The sequence below is a fragment of the Chelonia mydas genome, chromosome 2, assembly GCF_015237465.2.
Source record: "Chelonia mydas isolate rCheMyd1 chromosome 2, rCheMyd1.pri.v2, whole genome shotgun sequence".
Classification (NCBI taxonomy): domain Eukaryota; kingdom Metazoa; phylum Chordata; order Testudines; family Cheloniidae; genus Chelonia; species Chelonia mydas.
The window spans coordinates 249,818,054-249,838,334 of record NC_057850.1 but is presented as its reverse complement, the minus strand read 5'-3'; the positions used below and the strand labels follow the sequence as shown (position 1 = coordinate 249,838,334).

The window sequence follows — 20,281 nt, the reverse complement described above, 5'->3', positions numbered from 1 at the left end:
CTCGTTCAGCAAGGTGATGGAGTAGACTGGACATGACAGACTAGAAATAATCAATAGCAAAGAAAAATGTAAACTGGGTTGCCTGTTTACCTCTTCTTGTAATACTAAAGCAATCAGACAGTCAATTGCAGTGATTTTCAAGAAGTTTAAACCTGGTAAAATATATCTTTACACTGCACAAAATTAACCTGTGGCATTTTCTGCCACAAAATATTGAGATCAAGAGCTGTGAAAGATTTTTTTTAAAAAATCAGACACATGGATAAGAATATCCAAGGTTAAGGCATGAGAATTTATAATCCCTTAAGGCATAACCGATTGTTCTAACTGCCTAGGCTTAGTCAGAATATTTCCCCTATGGGCAGACTGTCCTATAATTGCCCATTATTGGGTTTCTTATGCCGTCTTTTGAAGGCTCTGACATTGGCTATTGTCAGGCAGGATACTGGACTAGATAATCATCTGGTCTGGTAGGCCAATTCCTGTGTCTCACAGGTGGGTTAACAATACCAGATGGTGGCTAGAATCAAAGCAGCAGACTGATCCAGTAGGGTCAGCACAGATGTGTCATCATTGTCCATTTCCTTACTGGGACTCTTATTTTCTGATAGTTTCTAGAAACTGGAAACATCCCTTAAATTGGGTGATTGGAGGGAAGTTACAAAACCCTCAAAGCATTTCAGATTCTGAAATGTAAATGTATAACTTGACGTACCAAATAACCACAGTTGGTATGTGACTGATTTAAATATCTCATGTGGTGGGACCTCAACTAACAGAAAATGGAAGCCTTAAGGCTACTGCAATCCTCGCCATATCATTCCTCAGTACATGAACATCAGAGCTGAAGCTGAGCAGTCTTAATTTCTCTACTGATTGATGTCAGATCATGTTATAGTTTAGTTTGGACATCAATTCCTGAGGGACTGTGGAAGCCTGGCTTCTAAAAGAAAACTGCAATCCATTTGCCCCTGTTCTGTTGATCCAGTCAAAATGGCATATTAAAGAAAATTCCCATAATAATTATTTACAAGGCATTAACTTGTGTAATTTAAGTTGATTCAGAGTGTACATGTAAATCTATATAAATTTCTGTCAGTGTGGTGAACAATACTGGTAGTCAAAAGGAAGGATGCGACAATGTAGTTGACATAGGAGGTGGCAGCGGGCGCACAGAGGTTGAGATTGGCCAGCTGGAAGACGCTCTTAGTATTCTTGCATTTACTGCTTTATATCTTCAATGGACTTTACAAACATCAATCCTGACAACACAAGTGTGGTCCTGAGTTTGCAGCTGAGGAGAATGGAAGCAGATGTTGAGTGATTTTTCTCAAGACCTTGCTGTGAGTTAATAGCAGAGTAACATATAGGAACATGTGAATTGCCACACCGGATCAGCCCGGTGGTCCACCTAGTCTAGTATCCAGTCTTTGAAAGTGGCCAGTACTAGCATCTTCACAGGAAGGTGCAAAACATGCCAAAGTGGGTATATGTGCAATGACTTGCCCATAGGAGTAGTTTCTTCCCATCCCTTCAGATTGACTTAACCCCTGAAGCATGGAGACTTATATTCTTTCCAAACTGTTTGTTTAATGCTTACTAATGTAGGTGTGGATGTTCTTGTTTTCTATATAAATATCTAATGCTTTTTAAATCCTTCCAAGCTTTTTGCTCTAATATCTTGTAATGAGTTTCACAGGCTAATTTTTGATAACTCTGATTAAAACAGTTCCTGGCTTCTATATCTGTCCTTTTTTTCATATCCTGCTTTTTATCCAGTTTGATTAGGATACAGGGAAGAAGGATTTAAGATTTCTTTTAAAAAATGTGCATTCAAGTTATCAATTCATAGCCTCAACTTAAATGTTAGAATTAATAAATAGAAAAGTTGAAGGGCTATGGCTTTTTGTGACTTCTGAGGCAGTTATGTATAAATGCTTTATGGAGCAAAACCAAGGAGGTTTTCTAAAAGTTAACACATGCCTTTATTTCAACTAAAGGAGGAGAACTCTTCTCCTCAATACTCAGGGCAGTGGCGTAGGCTGCATCTGAACCTACTTTTGCTTATCGCAGATCTTCTGGTGGCTTGACTGGGCCACCCAAATAAGGTTTGCAACATTGGAATAGATTTGTTTTGCATTGGTTTTGACTCTTCAGTAAGTAAACAGCATCCTGGTTTTCTCTGAAATCAGAGGTATTTGTGTGTAAGCACAGTGCTTTCCCCCATGCTGTGTCCATTGAGTTAATGTGTAGGAAGGAAAACTAAATTTACCAGGATCCTGTACTCAGTGTTTTAAGGAGCAAAATTCTTCCAGACCAAAATCCTTCCAGAGGAAAGTGCGTTTAACACATGTACATATGCCTGCAGTCAAATTCAGTTGGTGGGTCAGGTGTTTGGTCTGCCAGCCTCCCACATCTCCACTCCAGTTAACTCAAATCTGAATCAGACATCAGTGGGTGAGTAGACCACTTTGAAAATAAACAAAATGCTATTCCAGGTCTTCCATTGATGCGTTTGACTTTTTTTACATAAGGTGTCTATTCAGTATCTATTATGATTCTAAATTATAGTTTGTAGTAGTTTTATTGGAGTTTCAGAAGCTTCCAAATGCTCAATTTACTGTAGAGAGATGTGGTTAAGGTATTCATCATGGCACTTAATGAGAAGGCATCAGAGCAGTTAGAGCTGATCTCTGGGTACAAGCTTTTGGAGTCTGGCAAAGTGGATATTTTAATACCCAATTCATGGGAAATGTGCCTTTTTCAAGACTCTTGCATGTCTTCAAACATGGTTTTTGTCAGTGTTTCATCCTCAATACCTAAACAGGCAACACTTTAAATACTGTTTCCCAAATTATAAATCAGAAATAAGTCTCTGTTCAAGATAGCTTCAACTAGTTTAGGGTGTTCAGATAAATGTACCTGGTCCTATCTTTACCTGAAGTTTGAGAAACCTTTGGCAAGATGCAGCTTAAGGTTCTACCTGAAGTTAAAATAGCCACAAAGACTGAATATAGGGAAATGGGAGCCTGCTTCCAGGAGAAGGACTGTGCGAAACTCATTTCTGCAGCTCTCCTAGTTTCTGCCTCTTGATACTTGATATCAGGTGGCTGCATAGGATTCCCCAAGGTGAAGGAAGGAGTGAAAAGGAACATGACAAATGGCAAGTGTAATTCACTCATGACTAAGGCCTTACTTGAATTGCAGGATGATTGTCAAAAGATTGGCTGAGTTGCAGACATGCCATGGAAAATTGTGGAAAAGTCATAACGGACTTTATTATTTGTGGTAATAAAGTCCATTGTTACTTTTCCGTGATTTTCCACTCTCAGCCGCCTGGGGCTGAGACTGGGGGCTCCCGCTGTCAAAACTGCGGTGGAAGCCTAATATTGTGGAGTCTGCAATATCACAAGTTAAGTAGGGCCTTTCTCCTTATTACTTTGCTCTGTGACTAGGGTCACAAGGCATGGGCATTGGTGGTAGCAGCTTTCACTTCTGCTGTCCTTGTCTAGCAATGTACTCCCAAGTCACTTCACTTAAAATCACTCTTTAAACCTTATTTATTTCTAGAGGATATCGGAAAATTATTGTAAACCGAGGATGCAATAAATACACATGGATTTTTGGATAGTTTTTCACATTTCTCCCTATCCCCATCCAATATGCTTATAAAACAAGGTTCCTGGCTGTTAAATACAGCTCTTCAGCAATTGTGCTGCATTTCTATTGCTCTAACAGAGCTATTGTACACATTGTATTGGTTTCAGTTATGAGAGGAAGCATTTTTAACCACAATGCCCATTGTGATTTACAATGATCAGTTAAAACAATTGTGTGCGCCAAGGATATTGATATCCTCTGTGGACACAAGAGAAGCCCTTACGTAGCCAATGAGAGATTAGAATAGAAGATGAGGGTTGTTGAGGTTGGGGGAAGAAGCTCTGCTTTTGTTAGTAGTTTTTTCTCACCTCTAATATTGCACAGGTCAATTGCATTGAAAGGAAAGGGCTGTGCATGCATTAATTATTCATGGCCTCACCACCTCGTGTGAGGAACGGAACATTTGTTAGTCCCCCTATGTTACTAATCAAATAGCTGACAGTTTGTTGATTGCATATGTTGTGCATGTGACTCTTTTCTTCCTCGACATTCACACAAGCGTGTGACAAACGTTATGTTTTTGTTTTTTTTTACTGCGCAGCCCAGCCCTGACTTCTGGAAATAATATCCTCTGAAGACTTCCTCCTTCTCATAATTTTTTTTTAAGCGCTCTACCATATTCTCTACTGATTCAAAATGCAACAGTAGCATTGAAAGTTTTATAGTGTGTATAAGGAAGAAACACCTATTAACCAGAGGTTGATAGATGGAGCCACTATGCAAGTTCTAGGGGGAACAACCTGGTAAAAGTCCCAGAAGCCACTTACCTTTTCATGTTAGCTACGTTCGGTAGTAGGGGCTTGGGTTCTTGCCAGGGTGTTGCCCTTGACCCTTGAAACTTGAGGTCCTCCACCTTGTTCTTTACTAGCCAGGACTAGATAGCTTAATCCTGTATTCAGAAAAAAATTCAAAGTTTGATCTGAGCAGATCAGACATGGCTCTTACATTTCTGGATGTTCACTGTTGTCTCCCAAGAGTTATTTTTGCCTCATGAACACCTTGTCTTGATATAAACTAGTAGTAGATGGTGAGTATTTAACAGGCATTTAAAAAATAACTTTTTTTTCCTCTCTGCAGAAAGAAATTCAAGCCATGAGTCAATGCCATCATCCTAACATTGTATCTTACTACACATCATTTGTGGTGAAAGACGAGCTCTGGCTAGTGATGAAGTTACTTAGTGGAGGTGAGTGGTACTATTTTCATCTACCCTAAACCATATGGAAAAAGTATGGGAAGTGGTTGGCGTTAAATGTGCCCTTTCCCCGTTGTACCATCTCTTTCTCCCCCCCCCCCCCCCGCATCCCCCCCAAATCTGTACTTAAAGATGCTGAAATCACTGCAGATATTCCCTTTTTATTTTCCCAAAGTTAAAAATACAATCACATTTAAAATAGTGCCTCTGTTTGAACACTTGTTTGCTACTGTTACAAGTAGCAACTCACAGTACTGTAACTGAAAGATTGGAGGAGAAAATTATTTTTGTTTCATTTTGTGCATTTGAGAGCACTTTATATAGTCACTGTTCCCCTAGTATAGTCATTTTTCTGTCCTTCCCATCCCTCTTTGCTATGTCAGGATTCACGTAAACACACAAAAATAGGAAAATATAACAAACTATAAAAATTGTAGTAACTGAAGCTATCTTATGCTTGTTTTTGAAAATTGATTAATGTAAAGCTTCCTGGGTGAGAGGTCTTCTGAAGTATTATTTCTGTACTCATATTAACAAGCAAGGCTCAGTTCCCAGAGTTGCTTTCCCAGAGGAGTTTCTTCCCTTTTTCCCACAGCCCCTAGCATGGGCTTCTTAGTTGGAACAGTAGATGACTGACTCTACGTAACACACACTCTTGTTGCTTCCTTTTTCAACAGCATCAATCTCCACTGACCTGTTTTTCAGGTTGAAATTGACTTAACTTTAGCCTGCTTCAGGCTCCTCATTTCTTTGTCCCACAAATAAGACAAAATATGAATGCAAGGACTGGGACTTCTTTTCTGATTTACATCCGTACAGATTAATCACTTAGTCTTGGGGCACCAGTACTGCTGAAATCTTAAAGGAGCGGTAATGCAACTGCTGTAGAAATAATCCTAAAGGGGAACAGTCTAAAACCTATTTACGTTTTAGCATTCTCTTTTGATAATACACAGGCAACTGACTACACTGGTAGGGTTTAATCTCTTCTGGGCAATTAGGCCAACGCTTTTGGCACCCAGCTTTGAAATGTAGTCACTTAGACAAGTGGCCTTGCTCTCAGAGTTGCTGAGTATCTGCTGCTGGTATTTAGTTCAGTGGAAGCTGCAGGTGCTCTGTACCTGTAATAAGCCACTTTTTCTTAGGTATCTACTTTAATCATTCAGACTTGAAATTCTGGCCTTTATGCAGCAACATTGCTCCAAAGCAATCAGCAGTGTCCAATATTTCTAAAATGGGGCAGATTTGCATTTGGCCCGTCTAACACATCCATGTCATGACTTTTAACTATGCCTTTTCTAAGTTAACTGCTGGTGGTTCTGCTCTGTAAATTGTGTGGCTTGCTCGTTTGTTAAGACGAGGAGCCGTTATCCTTGTTCTTCGATCTTCTCTGATTTGCAAATCTGCTAGCTCCTTTAATGTGCTCACAGATAAGAACTGTCATTTGAACCTGTGACAGAAGACACTTGCTCATCAAACAGCTGTCTGTGACAGCTCTACTTTAGAGAGCAATTCTTACCATTCCAGCCTACAGCATGAGAAGCCTCCCAATGTATTTTTAAATTGTGCAAGTCTTTGAGGTATTGAAACTCTGCGAGCTGGTCATGCACTCTGAGCTTCTGTCACGTTTCAGGAATTTAAGCTATTTGGAAGAATCACTGATCTAACAACTTGCAAGGCTTCCAAATGACCAGCAATTAATTAAGATCAATGGACAAACGTACATTCTTAAGAAATCTTCGTTTAATTTGAATTATTCTGTAATCATGAATAGTGTCCCGGAGAGTACTTCACAGAACACAGTCTCCATCACCAAGGATTTATAATCAAATGTGGTGGAGTGATTCAACAAATGAGTCCAGTTAAGTAACTAATGAGTTACAACAGTTGACGTTTGGGCATGGGGTGGGAAAAGGAGGAGGGTATCTGATAAGATCCATATGTTTGCTCTGTGTGAGACATGTTTGCATTTTGATAGGTCCAGTTCGAATATGTTAAATATAAAAGATCAAGTTAAAAAGACAAGAGGGAAATTACAAAAAGCTCTAATAGAATACTCTGTACCATCTGTCGTCATTTTCATCACCTATACCCTTTTCCCTTCTGCTAGTCCTAATCTTGCTTTTTGTGTACCTACACCTCTGTGCAGATGGTCCACAGTCTGGAGAAAAAGGGCCAATTTCGAGCAAGAGATTTCTCTCATTTGCAGTGACATCTTGTCTGTGGTGACATGACTAAATTGTCAGATCCATGAACTTGGAACTTATTCAAATGTTTTCTTCTGTTCTCTGTGTCGCTTGTTCCTTTTCTCTTCTCTGGACATTGTTTGGTGTATCTCTAGTGTGTTGATCTCCTTGTTTTATCTGATTCTGTCTCAGTTCTGTAACGCCAAGCATTTATCTTTATTTCTGAGGTTTATTTCTCTGAGGTAGTCAGAGGCTGATAAGTCCAAGTAGATGTAATTCTTAGAGCTGATAATGGTGCTCTTTAAATCGTTTGCTACTGCTAAGTGTGACTAGATAAGAATTAATGTAAATGGGGGGGTTAGGTTCTACGGAAACTTTTTTTTGCCAGATAAAAGGCATTATATACATTTTAAACAAGCAATTTAATACTGGTATAAGTTTTAAACAATTTTAAAGAAACAATTTAATATAGTAACTCCCCACTTAACCTCTACCCCTTCCCAAGCCCCGACCTGTAACCCACCTCTTCTCCCCCCCATCTCCTCCCCCTTTACTATGCACCTTATGTCCTTGCTCCTCCCCTCTCCCGCCAGCCTCCTGTCTGTGGCCATCAGCTGGTTTGCGGCGTTCAGGAGGCTGGGGGGAGGAGCGAGGACGTGGCGCGCAGCTCCTGTCCACTGCAGTCAGCTGGTTTGCGGCAGTCAGGAGGCTGCATGCCAGGTCCTCGCTTCTCCCTGTGTCTCTGCTCCTCCCCCCATCCTCCTGAATGCTGCAAGACAGCTGATTGCCGCAGGCAGGAGGTGGGGGGAGCAGGGGGAAGGCGCTGGTCCGCTGGCAGGCAGGAGGCCATGGGGGTGGCGGGGGGCAGCGTAGGGGAACTGATGGGGGGCTGCCAGCCGTGGGCAAAGCAGGCGGCCAGACGATGTTACAGGGGAGCATTGCACAACTTTAAACAAGCATGTTCTGTAATGGAGCAGGGACGTAACATCAAAACAACGTTAAGCGAGAGGACGTTAAGTGGGGAGTTACTGTACTTTTGGCCTTCACAACGTCTCCTGACAAGGAGACCCAGAAATTGACTGTGCATTCTGTGAAGAACGGCTTCCTTTTGTTTGTTTTTAAATCTGCTGCCTATCAACTTCTTCAGGAGATTCCTGGTTCTTGTTATGGGAAGGAGTAAATAACACTTCCGTATTCACGTTCTCCACACCATTCATGATTTTATAGACTTCTATCATATCCCCTCCCCCCCTTAGTTGTCTCTCTTCTAAGTTGAACAGTTCCAGAGCTAACCTGGGATGTTGGGATCCCAATAAATCATTTGCTTTGCTTGTGCTGGACCTGACCTGTAATGGGTGGAGGCCGTATTATCTGCTGTGGGGAAAAAAAATCTGTGTACTACAAAGCAGACCTCTCCAAAAGCACCTATTGTTAGAAAGTATTGCAAACTCTGGTGCATTTGTATCTTTCAGAGCTAATTATGGAGCATGGAAGTTTGAACAGAAAACCACTTAACTTTTGATTACAGTATAATTTGCACCATGGGAGTGTACTTAATAGAGATAATATAGTTGTTGATGGGTTGTGTTTGGTGCTAAATGATAGTGAAGGTTTTGAATTCAAGGGGAATAAACAGTAATTCTGAACATCTTATCACAGTGCATAGTATGTTGCACCAGCTTTTTGTATACTATTTTGCAGGCATTTGATGCACTGAAACACTCTCATTTGTTGCATTTTTTCATATTACAGTTTCAAGTAAAACGCTGTTTTAACAGCATATCTCCTCTCTTTGTATTGGAATCCTATAGTCTTTGACTCTGACCCATTGATGGTTCTTCATCAGAGCTTCCTCTCTACCCATGCTTAACATTTCAGTGAATTAAATTTAGACTCCAATTGCTGGGTGCCCACTCCTGACTTTGTGTTGCTTTACATGTTGCCCTGAACACTTGGAATAGCCTTCCTTTCAACATTTGCCAAGCTTCTTCTGTCTCTTTCAAAGAGCATCTTACAGCTCACCAGTTTTATGACCCTTTAGAGCTATGATCACAAGGGGCTTGGTGTAATGTGCTGTTCGCATTTGTGCCCCTAGAACAGGGGTTTTCAAACTTCATTGCACCGTGACCCCCTTCTGACAACAAAAATTACTACATGACCCCAGGAGGAGGGACTGAAGCCTGAGTCCGGCCAAGCCGCACCGCCCTGAGTGGGACCCAAGTTGAAGCCCAAGGGCTTCAGCCCCAGGCTGGGGCCTGTAACCTGAGCCCTGCAACCCAGGACTGAAGCCCTCTGACTTTGGCTTTGGCCCTGGGCAGTAGGGCTCAGGCTTTGACCCTGGGCCCCAGCAAATCTAAGCCAGCCCTGGTGACCCCCATTAAAATGGGGTCATGACCCACTTGGGTGTCCCGACTCACAGTTTGAGAACTGCTGCCCTAGATTGTCAGCCCCTTGGGATTGGGAGCATGCTGTTGTGCCAAGAAGCTGTGTCAAACTATAGTGCTATTTAAAAAAATATTGTGACCAACCTATAGAGCGTGTTCTCCATCTTCCATAGGACTGACTTTGATGAAATAATTGAATGTGCCCATTTTATTTCACACTTTAGAAATATGTAGCCCAGACAGGAAGATAGTACTTCATAGGTGACGGAGGATCTTTCAGGTAAAGGTAAAAAGGCCTCTGAACGTATAAGAATCTTATAAGTATTCATCTGTGACAGTGAGAAGTCTGTCTAAATCCTAAAGCAGTAGTGGTCTTGGACTAATAAGTATACTCTAGTTGGCTCAAGTTGCTCAGGAATGGCTTTGCTCTGGATTTGTCAGTTTCTTTCGTATGATCCTTTTATTTCTTAGTCACTCCATATCAAACTGGCTTAGCTAACGTGTCAGAAGTAAGATTTCTAACTTCAGGCTGAATCTTGTATGGTAATGCAGCTCAGCTCAGTTTAGTTCTTTGTATCACCCAGTGTTGTCATATGTAGTTGCAATCAAGAGTCTGGAATCAGAGCTTAACTAGCAATTTTGTTGGTGCATGAGGTAGAATAAATATAGCTCTTACACTGCTATGGTGACAGTAGTAAAAGCATGTTTTTCTTTGAGTAAACTAAGTGGGGATGAGAGAGACAAGGTGGGGATGACTCAGATGACACTTAGTTCAGTAGGAAGGTGACATTTTCAGGGCTTAAATTCTTATATTTCCCAGGGTCCCAAACCCTCCATCCCCAAACATGCTATAAAAACTGCAAAGGGGTTGAAATCAGCTGAATTTAAGCCCTGGGCATTTTAGTCACTTATCTGCGGTCCGCAACATTAAATATTGGTTGAGAGCTCTTTGTATTTCTCCTTTGTTTGTTGGTTCAATAGAACACTTCCAAATTCCTCCATTGTTCTAAACATCCCCACCTGAAAGTGGAGTCTAAAAATACATTAGCAGACTTAAAATGACAAGCTAGCCTTGTACCAGTTATACACTACATGGATCTGTGTTGGCTGTAGCTATTCTATAAACAAAATTGCTGTTTTTCTGTGTTAAACATAAACTTGAACTTACCTAAACCTTTTTAATGGTCAAAATCTGTGTGTATATACTCTGTATGGTCTGCCCCTGTGTTTTCCAGAACTTCTTGCAGGAGAAGGAAACCTTTTTTGCAAAGTCTTCTGGCAGAGTGGGCGGTGGAAGGAGGATGAAATGAGAACACGAACACAATATTTTTATTGGACTTCTTATTGCATTCGGTCCTGCAGATAGAAGTGTATTTAAGGGGGAAGGACCAAACGGTCTATGTGGAAGTTTTGTGCCTGATATGCTCACAAAGCTGTCTTCTAAAATAGAGATCATCAAGGTATATGCACACATCAGGTATTTCCTAAATACAAACATTTTGTCCAATCAAACTTAAGAATCTACTACGTACATTACAGTAGCACTGAGAGAACCCAAACAAGGCCACGTTATGCTAAGTGTCGTACAAAAATGTACAAAAGAGACGTCCCTTGTCCTGAAGACCTCAGAATCTAAAAGACAAAACTTCAGAGTCTAGCCCTTCTTGGGTAAAATGAAGAGGCACATACTCTGATTTTTTGGTATGTGTTTTGTGAATTTTCTTTAGTAGAAATACGTCACATTCAATCATTCACTGTCACACAATAAATGTTGCTCTCCCTGTAGAAAATGCAGGCATGTGTTATAACTCAGGTAGTTACTGTAAGAGGGGACCTTTGGCTAAGAACAGACGTACCTTTAGACACTTCTTCTGATACTGATTATAAAATGCATTTTACAGCCCTAGGAATGTGGGGGGGAAACTGAATATAGTTGAGTCCTGATCTCTAGAACATTTAAGCAGTCGGTGCAGACGCAGATCCTGACAACTCTTGTTTTCAGTCTTCTGTTATATTTGTTCCTTTCATTGAGTCAAAAATTCCAGCGCCACAAGTGACCATTGTAATCAATCTGACCACCTGTGTAACATGCCATAGAATTTCCCCAAAATAACTCTGTAAGACATGTTTTCTAATCCTTTAATCATTCTTGTGGCTCTTCTCTGAACCCTCTCCTATTTATCAACATGCTTCTTGAATTGTGGGCGCCAGAACTGGACACAGTATTCCAGGTCACAGAGGTAAAATCATCTCTCTGCTCCTACCCAAGATTCTCTTTATGCATCCAAGGATTGATTTAACCCTTTGGCCTCAGTGTCACACTGGGAGCTCACATTCGGCTGATTATACTCTCAAATTTGGCTTGTATGCACCTCCATCATGATGGAGGGGTGGCTCTGCCAAACCTGAACAGCACAGTGACCCTGTGCACCAGGCTGCAATGTCTAGAGTGGAGAGCTGAGCGCAGCTCCGTGGGACAGCAGTCACCACTGCAGGGTGAATGCAGGGAGTATTTGCTCTACAACCCTTCCCTCCGCCCCCAAGGTCTCCCACGCATGAGGGGTGGGACCCAACCTCCCCTCCCCATGTGGATAAAATGGATAACAAAATAATGCAAAATTTCTGAAAAAAACCTCTCCCCCTAAATTATAGTTTAAAAAAAACCCTCAGAATTTCATAGGGCGTCTATAACAGCAGAAGTGTAAGTGTGTGTGTATGTGTGCACGCACACTTTTTTAAAAAAAATTCTTACCTGTGTTTCCCATCAGGTTCTGCTTTCTATCTGCTTAAAAATGTTAACCTGCACGTTCTTGAAATTCATTAGTAATCAAAATTCATATGACTAAGTCTTAACGTTTTTAATACATGCCAATTTTAAACCCTTCTGGGCTTTTCACTGTTCTTTAACAAGTCGAAACATGTTCTGTTTTCTTTTGTAATTTTAATTACAAGGTAGTCAGAATGAACTCTAACTCTTATAACTCGCTAAACTGGTACCGAAATGTTCTTTGACTAAGTATATACTCAGGGACTTAAAATAGAAAACCTGTGGTCCGAAGCTAATTCTTTCCAAAACCCATCACCATTGCTGACGTTGTCTTGTTTTATACCTGTATCACTAAAGCTTCCTACAGTTGCATATACAAGGGTTAAACAATACAAAACCGGGCTGGAGATACTCAACCCCCAAACTGAGCTGCTAAACACAGTTTAGCCCATGAGAATAGAGACAGGCTATACACCGTGCCTTGAAGGTCAGGCTCTCTGGCCAATGGGAGTAGTAAATACCAAATATATGGCCTTCCAGTCTCCAGATGAAAATACAGAGAATGTTGGCACAAACACATCAGCAGGTCACAATGTTGTATGAGAAGAGGCAGTCTCTGAACTGATTCCCGATTTATTCCTGGGTGCAATTCAAAGAGCTGATTTGGTTTGTAAAGCATGGTTTGTCATCCAGGATGATGTAATTCACACTCCTTCAGGAAGAGGAGCTGTATTGATGCATCTCAGGAAGGATTTAAACTGTACTCCAATTCTGTATATAGCGAGGAAGTAATTTGTTACCAACGTTTTAAATTCATATGTTCTCCATCTGTTAAAGAGATGTTCACCATTAAGTGTTAGGAATAGTACCAATGTTAGCAACTGTGTACCAAATGTATCTTTTAGAAACTGGAAAATAAAATTCTACCAAATTTTAGTTTGTGAAGAGTGGCAACTCCCTCGCTCCCCAATTCTCCATTTCCTCTCCCCACTCTTAAGTTGAATCAATGCCAAAACAGCTCCTCCTCAACATCTGTGCTCCAGTATCTGTTTCAACTGACGAACTAGTCTTTTGTGATTTTAATGTCAGAATGAACTTTAACTCTTACAAATAGCTGACAAACTAGGTGCCCTTTGATCTGTAAGGCATTTACCTGGTATTGGACTTCTTGACGAACATTTCAGTCAAGCTAGAGGTGTATGTTTGTACTACTGCGGATCTGTAAGACCTTCCCCACCACTGAGCAGATAAAAATGGGGGGCTTAAACACTTTCAGTAAAACCATGAAGAAAGTGCAAGTAAAAGTCCTTTCAGTGCATCCCCTTTGGAATGGAAAAGATACCCTTTTGTTTGGACATAAAATGGATGCTACTGACTTTATGATGCTACTAACCCTAACCCCTCCACTTATTTTCCCAGTTTCCTTGATTTACCCACAAGATGGCTGTGTAGATGGCATTTAATCACATGGAATAATTCCTTCCAGTTGAAGCTAAAGAACAAGTTTAACTTTTGTCTTCTCTCTAGGATCTGTCTTGGATGTTATTAAACACATAGTGGCAAAAGGGGAACACAAGAATGGAGTCCTGGATGAACCTAGTATAGCCACAACCCTAAAGGAGGTGCTGGAGGGGCTGGACTACCTGCATAAAAATGGACAAATCCACAGGTACTTTTTTAGCTTTCCTGTAGTGCAAAGCTTTGTCAATACTGTAGAAGTGCTTCTTGGCTTGCTCACACACAGTATATGTGGAAAATGTTTCTTATGAGCGAGGCTTAAACCGGTTGTAATGCTATATGTAGCGCCTGGCAGAAATGAGGGAATTGAAACAGTACAGTATGCCATGGTAAAAAAAACAGTATTGAAAGGGGCTGCCATATACTTTGGCCTGAGGGGCAAGGCAAAAGGGTATAGTATATTTGAATTACATGCACAAAGCTATGTTAAAAGAACGTTATTAAGGTTGCAAAGTCGAGCATTCAAAAGTTAGGAAATCCCCTTGTGCATATGCATTATATGATATAGTTTTTAATTACACGATCACATATTGACTTTTCCACAGGACTCTGCCTTATTCACTGCACCCGATGGACCTGCTGTGGGGATGAATCAGGGTTGTGTAGTAAAGGAGACTGATTGTTGAACCCCCTCCTCACTTGTTACAGAAGTTTGAAGGTGTATGGTGAACAAGGCAGGGGATTGCAGAAGGAAGAAGGATGCTTAATTCAGTCAAATGCTGCCCTGGAAGATTGGATTCTGTCCTTGGCTCTACCAGAGTTCCTGTTTGATGCTGGGCAAATCCAATGAAATCAAACTTTTTGCAGGTGGTCACAAATTGTGTGTTCCTCATTTGCTGGTTATCCAGCTTGAGACCAGGGGGTATGGTTTGCAGAAGTGCTGAGCACTCTCAGCTGCAGCTGACGTGAGTGGGAGTTGTGCTTGAATACAAAAAGTGCTATATAATGCTAAGTACTCTGAAAAATCATGTGGTGTAGACATCTCAAATTGGGCACTTAAAATTAATGAATACTGTTGTCCTTAATCCCTCTGTGCCTGAGCTCCCCATTGGTAAAGTGAGAATAATACCCACTCATCTCACATGGGTTTTGTGGATCTGATTAATGAATATTTGTGAATCACTTGGATACTATAGAGATGAGCACGATAGAAAAGAACATGAGGAAATTAATACTTCTGTCTTCAGAGCAGGGTTTGAATAATGTGCAGTGAACAAGACATGGGACCACACACTGAACAATGAGATGAAAACAAAATATTGAGTGGCTGTTCATTGCATGAGCACTGCTCATCCTCTGCTCTTATTGGGGCAGGGGTCCTGTGGAAAAAATAGGGTGTGATCATGTAAATAAATAATTTTGGCGTTTCCTAATTTTTTGAGTGCTTAATTTTGCATCCTTAATGTGGCTGTTAGTTCCTAGATTATTGAAAAACAAACTGAGAAAACAAATGGTCATATAGCATCATATTGACACCCATGTGGGTTGTCAGCTGAATATGAACTTTTAGATCCATTTCATGGACCTTTGCCGCGTGAACTAACTGAATTAGTGATAGCAATAGTAGGTTGTCTTCCTCTATGTGGACCAGCGCAGGAGGAAGAGGAGATGCAACACTTTTCCAGTGGTTGTCGGCAAATATCTGTGAAAGTGAAGAGTGGTGAGATTCAGGAATCTTGGGTTTCATTTTAAGCTATGGAAGGGAGTGTTCTCTAGTGGTCACAGACTCTTCTGTCCATTTCCAGTCCCTCTGCCCCATTCCCTGCTATCTGTCCCTGTCCTGTCACTTCCCCACCTCTGGCTTTTTGTCCCAGTCGCCTCTCCTTACGTATCTCATCCCAGTTCCAGTCTCCTTGCCCAGCCAGTCCTAGTTCCCCTTCCAGGTTCACTGTCCAACTCCCAGTCTTTTCCCTCTCCTCCCCCTTATACCCAGTCCCTGTCTCCTTGTCCAGCCCATCCCAGTTCTTCCGTCCTGGCTCCTTGTCCAATCTCTCCCCACCTCCCCGCAGCTGGCTGTCATACACTGTCTCCCTCCTGGGACTGCTTTTTCCAATCTTTTTGCCCAGGCAGTCTGTTTTCCCCCCCGCCCCCCACTCCAATACCCTTGTCATATGTCTCCTCCCCCCACCCTGTTTCCCACACTGCCTCCTAGTCATAATTCACCCCTCCCCTGTGTTCTCCCTCCGCTTCCAGTCCCAGCCTCCCCCTTCTCCCTCCCAGTCAGTTTCTCTGCTCTCCAGTCCCAGTCTAACCAGACTCCTTGTCCCAGCATATTTCTTTCCCTCTCGCCTGGCCTGGCTTTTGTCCCCTCTGCATTTAAGTCAGACTGCTTCCTCCTCCATGCTGCTTGGATGCCAGCATGGTGTCATTGAGAGTACAAAGAGAGACAGGCTCCCTGCTCTCAATTCTGGTGTCTGGCCCAACTCTGGCCCGGAGCAGCAATTACAGGAAAAGTCATCCTAAACCCCTCATCTTGGGCTGGAGCATGCTCAGTCATGCTGTGGGAATGGCACATGCACTGCTTGTAACGTGTAGGAGCTGCAAGAAGATGGAGCGTGCTCAATGCAGATGGAATCTTCGTGGTCTTTAGCTGGTAGCAAGCTTTAGCACAGTGGTTTTCAACCTGTGGTCTGGGGATCCCTGGAGGTCCACAGACTGTCTAAGATTTCCAAAGGGGTCCACACCTCCACTTGAAATTTTTTAGGGGGTCTGCAAATGCAAAAAGGTTAAAAATCACTGCTCTAGCAAGTCTCTTCTGAGCATGTACAAACCGACTTTCAGAAGTTTCTAACTTGGTCAAATTAGGGCAGATTTTCATGGGAGTAGCAAAGGCACGTACCTAATGCTAAGGCCACCCCCTGCTGAATTTCACATCCTTGCTCCAAAACATAGAGATGCTAGAGAATTTCAAAGAAAGTCTCTAGAATTTAATAAGGGCAAAATGGCATATCAAATGTGCTCTGCTGGGCATTCCAATAGATCTGTTTAGCTGGTGTTTTGAAGCTAATGATTTTTCAGTAGAATCTTATTAACATGCACGACTGACGTTGTCACTGCCTTTGTTTAAAGTTAGGTTTTTCTGTAGGAATTACTTTTCATAGGTTCACGGATTCTAAGGCCAGAAGGTACTATTATTCTAGTCTGACCTACAGTTTAACACAGGCAATGGAACCTCCCCAAAATAATTCCCAGAACAGATCTTTTAGGAAAAGCATCCAATCTGGATTTAAAAACGATCAATGATAGAGAATCCACCCTGACCTTTGGTAAAATGTTCCAGTAGTTAATTACTCTCACCGTTTAAAAATTTATGCCTTGTTTCTGAATTTGCCTAGCTTCAACTTCTATCCATTGGAACATCTAGTACCTTTCTCTGCTAGATATAAGAGCCCATTATTAAATATTTGTTCCCCATGTAGGAATTTATAGACTGCAATCCAGTCACCCCTTAATCTTCTCTTTAGCTTAACATATAGATTGAGCTCCTTGAGTCTGTCACTATAAGGCAGGTTTTCTAATCCTTTAATCGTTCTTTTGGCTCTTCTCTGAACCTTCTCCAGTTTATCAACATCCTTGAATTATGGGTGCCAGAACTGGACACAGTATTCCAGTAGCGATCGTACCAGTCCCAAACAGAAGTACTCTGCATTAAAGAGAGATGATGGTCTCTTCATTTGACTTGTAATGAAATAGTATGAAAGTAACTGTGGTAAAGATTATTTGGGGCATTGTGTGGATATTTTTAGTGCAATTGAAAGAAATCTGATTTTCACAAAACTTTTGGCACGTGGAGCCAAACGTGCTGTATTCATTTTGGATCCAGTCACACCACAAATATCATTGTACTTTTCTAATTAGGTCAGTGTCCTGAATTAAATACAGCCAACTTTGTTGCGCTGTGTCATTGCTGCATCTTTAAGTCCACAACCATGAGTTACAATCTGGTTTGTGTCTGTGCATTCTGGGAACATCTGGACAGCTATCTCAATGCCTCAGCAATAGAATACACAGACTGAAAGTAGAGTGATACCAGCAGCATGTGGGGAAAGCAGTCTGGGAAATTCTACTGTACAGAGAGGTGGGTGGAAGGATGACTGACCAATCCTATTACAAAGGCAAGGTTTTAGAGAGTGTCCACTCCGCATTGTAAAGAAAAGATTTCATACTGGTTGCAGGAAGAAAGCAATGTGCCTATGAGAAACAAAAGAACTAGGTGACCCTCCCCCCATGAAATTAATAGGCAGCAGGTTTAAAACAAACATAAGGAAGTATTTCTCCACACAACACAGAGTCAACCTGTGGAACTCCTTGCCAGAGGATGTTGTGAAGGCCAAGATTATACCAGCTTTCAAAAAGGAACTAGACAAGTTCATGGAGGATAGGTCCATCAATGACTATTAGCCAGGATGGGCAGGGATGGTATCATAGTATCCGTAGCCTCTGTTTTGCTAGAAGCTAGGAATGGGCAATATGGAATAGATCACTTGATTATCTGTTCTGTTCATTCCCTCTGAAGTCCCTGGCTTTGGCCACTGTTGGAAGACAGGATACTGGGCTAGATGGACCTTTGTCTGACCCATTATGGCTGTTATGTTCTTACGAGGGAAGAAAGGTTTGTGGCTGCCGTTCCGACAGGAAGTGTTTAATGTAACTAACTTTGACTCACTTTTTAAGCTGACCGAAGATCTCTTGGTTCTGGAGGAAATCCATCTGGTGATCACTGACCACCTGAATGATGCTTGTAATGTGGGGTTTCTGAGTGCAGGTATAAAGCAGTGTGAAATGGGGTCAGAGCTGTGGAGTACAAGCCTTCTGTTAGATATTTAAAGAATAAGAGCCCAAATAGCTAGCACAATGAAATGTTTGTTCAGTCAATTACACAAATGTAGCTGGAACACTTGAGTCATATATCACACCTAGCAGAAAACTGGCTGAATACAATTAATCACAGTACGGTAGAATAAATGTAAGTAGCACATCTGGCCAAGCTTGACACCAGGCCATTGGCAGAGCCTAAAGGATGACTATGGGAACTCTTGTCCTGAACAGAGTACTAATAGCTATTGCTGTAAAATCAGCAGTGAGACTGAAAATAAATAAATATATAAGTATATAAATATATATTTTGGCAATAGAACTTCTTTGTGCAGCTGATGATGATGTACTTTTTAAATAATGTGCCTTCTGAAATGGGAAATTAAGTTACCACGTGACAAACTGGCTTAATGAAATCCTGCTGCTGCTTCTCACTCCCCACAGGCTTGTCATAGTTGCAGTGTTGCTTCCAGTTAAGGTTTGGGCAGCCGTCTTTTCATTATCACTAGAGTGAGTCTGTTGCTGTTTTGGGTAGGTAGAAGTAGTTGGATAGTACTCTTTGGGGGAATTTCAAGTCAAACATCTAGGGAGGGCTTAAATGTTTCCTGAAATTGTTGTTTAACCTCCTTAGCGGCCAAAGTGAAGCACAAGCGTCTCTGTTGAAAAGTTTCATATTTATCTCCGATTCCTGATTGGGAGAAGAATGCCCCAGGGTTAGGGTGCTAGCATGGAGCTGGGGAGACCCATCTTAAATTGCCTGCTGTGCCATAGGCTTCATGTTGCTTTGTCTTGTTCTTCCTCAGTTCCCCGTGTATACCATGGGAATAATAGCACTGCCCCTTCCTCACAGGGCTGTTGAGAAGATAAATACATTTAAAATTGTGAGCTCAGCTATATAGTAATGAGGGCCATGTAAGTACCTAAAATGGAGCCAGGAACTACTGCTTTGAAATCCTCCACCTCTTCCTTAGTGGAAGTGTGGTGGGTGTGTGTGTGTGTGTGTGTGTGTATATATATATCCAGTAGTACTCACAATGTCCTGTTGGCTTCTGCCCACTCGCTACTAAAGGACCTCCCCCCAGCCTAAGGGGAGGATCCACAAGTCCGGGATTCCAAATAAGTTCGGGGGACAACTAATGAGATAACAGGAACAGGAGTGAGGTTAAAGGGCTAAATGAAGGGAACCTGATGGGGACACTGAGCAGAGAACCCTGGACAGTGCCCACAGCTCCTCGCAGGCGTCCAGGAACGAGGAACGGAAATAGGCCCCAGAGTCGCAGAAAACCCTGTCGGCCAACCTCCTCTTCCTGGTTTTGTAGATGGCCATTTTGGCCAGGGCTAGGAGGAGGTTGTCAAGGAGGTCCTGTGACTCTGTGGGGCCACAGATAGGGAGTGCATAGATGAACAGGTGAGGGGAAAAGTGCAACCAAAACCGTAATAAAATATCTAGGAGGAGCCGGAATAGGGGCTGCAACCTGGTGCACTCCAGGTACACATGCGCCAGGGGGTCTCCTTCATGCCGCAAAAGGGACAGGTGTCCGGGAGGGGAGTGAACTGCGCCAAGTACACGCCTGTGCTCACGGCTCCATGAAGGAGCTGCCAGCTGATGTCCCCGGCAGGTCTTGGGACCAGTACTCACAATATGCTAGGTAGAGGCCCTTGCCCACAGAGCTTACCATCTGAAAAGCAAAGGGAAAAGTGGTACATATCAGTAAATGTTGGCTGCACTTCACTGAGATTCATTTTAAAAGTACAG

The 20,281-nt window shown here is 42.0% G+C and overlaps 1 protein-coding gene across 5 annotated transcripts in view; it reads left to right on the top strand.

Annotated features, from left to right (window-relative positions):
• OXSR1 (oxidative stress responsive kinase 1) overlaps positions 1-20,281 on the top strand; it is a 122,779-nt gene that overhangs the window by 45,514 nt on the left and 56,984 nt on the right. For all 5 annotated transcript variants that reach the window (XM_037891159.1, XM_037891160.2, XM_037891163.2 and 2 more), the window contains 2 exons: positions 4,738-4,846; positions 13,720-13,861. In XM_037891159.1, the coding sequence (XP_037747087.1) occupies positions 4,738-4,846; positions 13,720-13,861 (251 nt within the window). The remainder of the gene's footprint in view (positions 1-4,737; positions 4,847-13,719; positions 13,862-20,281) is intronic.